Genomic DNA, 3,381 nt, shown 5'->3' on the forward strand with positions numbered 1-3,381 from the left:
GCGACAAATTTGGAGTCGGTCTGTTACTCCCCAACTCTTGCCTTTCCTTGTGTTTGAGGTAAGGAGGTCAGAGCGCCTGGCCGCGCTGGGGGCTGGAAAGTAGGCAAATGGGTGGGCAGCAGGTTCCAGAGTCTTCCTGTGCCTCACCTCACCTGAGAGCAGGAAGCTCTGGTCTTGGAGTACTTCTCTGCAAGGGTGTGGGGGGGCTGAAGTGTTTGTCTGGGGTCTGTGAAGGGTGGCAAGGGCAAAGCTAGCTGTTGTCTGAGCTAGAGTGCCTGGGGCGTATTCATATCTACAGATCTGAGGCCAGTGGTTGTGTGTTCTCCTTCCCTCTGGCCCAGTATTTGTTCCCTTTTCACAGGAAAATCAACTCTGCGCTCAGTAAAACTTCTGCTGTAATTACTGTGTTTCTGCTGAAGAGCTGTGGTTTTAATGAATCACCATTTTCAAACAGAGCAGTTTTTACAACACTTGCAGCCGGCTTTATTGCTGGACCTGTGGGTGAAGAGTCTATAGTGGGTGAGATGTAGCAAGATAAATTGCTTGAAGAGAGATTGGAAAAGAAGATTGAAAAAAGATTTGTAGAAGATTTACTTTTTCTTTCTTGCCCAGCAGAATATTTCATCTGTCTGTGTATAAATATAAAGAATGTAAATTTAGCTTTGTCCTTTACTGACTGAGAAGGAAGAATTGGAGACCTCAAGAAAATGCTGTGGATTCTCTTCCAGCACAGAAAAGCTCTGCTGATGATTTTTTTTTTTTTCTTTCTCTAAATGCAGAATGAAAGCCTTTGCTTTCATGCCTCATGCCTCTAACATTCTCCCTCTCCCTCCCTTAGCCACTCCAGGCCTCTGCTTCTGTGGGGTTGTGTGACCAGTCCTTGAATTGACGCCCTGTGATTGTGTACTTGGTTTCTGTGTCTTTTCTCTAGCTGCAAGCATTGGACCATCTGAGCCTGAGAACAGTCAAGAGAGGCCTCTCCTACCTGAATCTAGAAGTCAATCCAGAAGAGCTGTTCGATTAACAAGCCATCCACAGAACTCTGCTATGAAAGAAAGTTTTGCAAAGGGGTGAGTTTGTCCTCTTCTAGTTTATACAGTCGTTAAGGTTTGACAAAACACAGGTTGGTGGAAGAGTTGGCTGGTTCTCCTACAACAGCTGCTGTGGAGAAATGAAGCTGTCTGATGCCCCTGGTATCGCTTTTCTCTTCAGTAACGCATATTTGCACTGTCTGCTTACCTCTCACGTTCTACGCCAGGCATTTGAAAGTGAGACACTTGAATTATTGCTGAATTCCGTGGTGTTCTGTTCCTGTGCTTACAGCACGGGAGGGTGGCAGAGCCAGAAGACAGACTGACTTTCTGGTGTTGCCTCCTGTTCCTGTCTCTCTGGAGTGAAGAAGTAGGATTTACATAGCAAAACTCTTGACCCAGACGGTACCTGAATACAGCCGTACGCAGCCAGCAGCAACACCTTTCGCTGGAGAACTGAGTGCAGTAGGAACATTAAGCTGCGCAATATTCTTTCTCCCCCTGGACAGAAGTAGACGGGTGGTGTGACTTGGTGAGGTAACGCTGTGGTTCGGTGGCAGAACAACCCCCACTTTTATTCTTTGCCTTCTGATCTTCCCCGCACCAACGTGACACCACCGTGAACGTACCAGTGCTCTGTGAGAACCTCACGCGCTGGGCAGTCACCCCGTTACTGAAAGTCCTAACTGCTGGCATTTCTATTCAAGACAGAAGGCGTCCGGTGCTTGTGCAGCCTCCGTATGCAACTGCCCACGCGTGAAACAGCCCACGCGGTTTGTAACCCTCCTCCTGCTTTCACTGTGCGTGGGAATTTATCTTTACTAGAAACAGTAATTGCCCAAATGACCTCCGTGCTTACTGAAAGCGGCACGCCGCTCCGCTCTGACTCATGGAATGAGCCCAGGCATCGGGTAGCGGCTTGCTGCCTGATAACGTGTTTCTCTGTTGGCTGCAGCAGTTCAAGCGAAGCCTGGTTCTGTGTTCGGGGGTTGTAGGCGATGTGTCTGCCGGTTCCGTCTCTGCCAGGCGCCAGGATGAAGCGCGAACTACAGAACTGCTGCTGGCTGACGAAGGCAGCCTTGGCTCAGCTGGGGTTCGGGGGGAGGCTCGCATTTCAGCACGTCTTCTAGTTTCAGTTTTAGAATAACAAATCCGGCTTGGATCACACATCTCTAGCTGAAATAAAAGCCACTGCTTTCACTCTGTAAATGAATTGCCTCCCGAGTAGATCCTGGGGCTCCCTCTTCGCTTTGCCTTAGCTGACTCTTGTTTTCTGTCAGGCTCATTGATGTTTTACCTCGGTGGGAAATCCCCTTTTTTAAATGCCTTGTGGTGAGTCACTGCTGCTGTTTGCTTCTAACTGAAGGGGATTCCAACTATAGAATCGTATTATTGCTAAAATACAACCCTGTTCCATTGCGTAGGTTGTAGTTTAGAACGGAGAAGGGTTTGGGGGAGTTGTAGGGTAAGCAAGCGATGTTGCTGCTAGTTTTGTTTACGAAATTGGGGATTAATAGCAGTTCCAGTAAGAAGCGAGCAGCTTAGATGTTTAATAGATCAAAAGCAATCTCAAACTGGAAATCCTATTCAGCAGTTACGAACCTCCGAAACAACCCCGACCTGTGATAGTTCGTGTGCTCCCAGTGATGAATGTGAAGCTTTGTTCAGCGAGAAGCACGGTTTGGTTTGGCCTTCTTTGTGTGTGTGTGTACGTTCATCATGGCTTCAAAACTGAGCTGCTGTAAGAAGGTTTCTTTCGTGTGTGGAAGACTGCTTTGCATTTCTTTCCTCCGTTACAGATCTGACTGAGCTCATATCTGTATTACTGTTGGTTTAGCCCCTGTTGCTCTAAACTGGCGTCTTCTGAAACCGTCGTCTATCGCTTTCTTTTGGCTGGAGTGGCTGCTGCGCCTCTCTGTCATGCTGGAGGGTTTTGATCGCTTTTCAAATCTCTGTGTGTGCACACGGGAGATGGAAATTTCAATTTGCTGTGGCCTTTGGTCCTGCCTTCTGATGTCGGCGGAGACAGGCAGACAATCCAGGTGTATTGTCTGAACTCTTACTTTGCTCCCCCTTTCAGCTCTGGATATCTTTCCTTACTTTCAGAGTTTACCTGAGAGCTTCCAGAAGCTGTAATCCGGACTTCCCCAGTCTGCTGGTGACAGCTACCTCCACACTCAGCACTAGGTGGGACAACTTGTTCTCTGATGCTTTTGGACTCTAAGTCCTCCTGGCAATTTCTTTTTTCCTTGTCCCTTTCTGGTTTTATGGGTCATGTAAACAGAACTCAGCAATTTCAGTTTTACTTTAGGCTAAGAATGCAAAATAAAAAAAAAGGCAAAAAGCGACC

The 3,381-nt window shown here is 47.6% G+C and overlaps 1 protein-coding gene across 1 annotated transcript in view; it reads left to right on the forward strand.

The window, feature by feature from the left end:
• The window catches only part of TNIP3 (TNFAIP3 interacting protein 3), a gene marked incomplete at its 5' end in the record, with an annotated part of 59,327 nt that overhangs the window by 549 nt on the left and 55,397 nt on the right, over positions 1-3,381 (forward strand). The window contains 1 exon segment of the mRNA XM_010136492.1: positions 932-1,070. Within this exon segment, the coding sequence (XP_010134794.1) occupies positions 932-1,070 (139 nt within the window).

Source organism: Buceros rhinoceros, unplaced genomic scaffold, assembly GCF_000710305.1.
Source record: "Buceros rhinoceros silvestris isolate BGI_N320 unplaced genomic scaffold, ASM71030v1 scaffold7620, whole genome shotgun sequence".
In the NCBI taxonomy this organism is placed as follows: Eukaryota; Metazoa; Chordata; class Aves; order Bucerotiformes; family Bucerotidae; genus Buceros; species Buceros rhinoceros.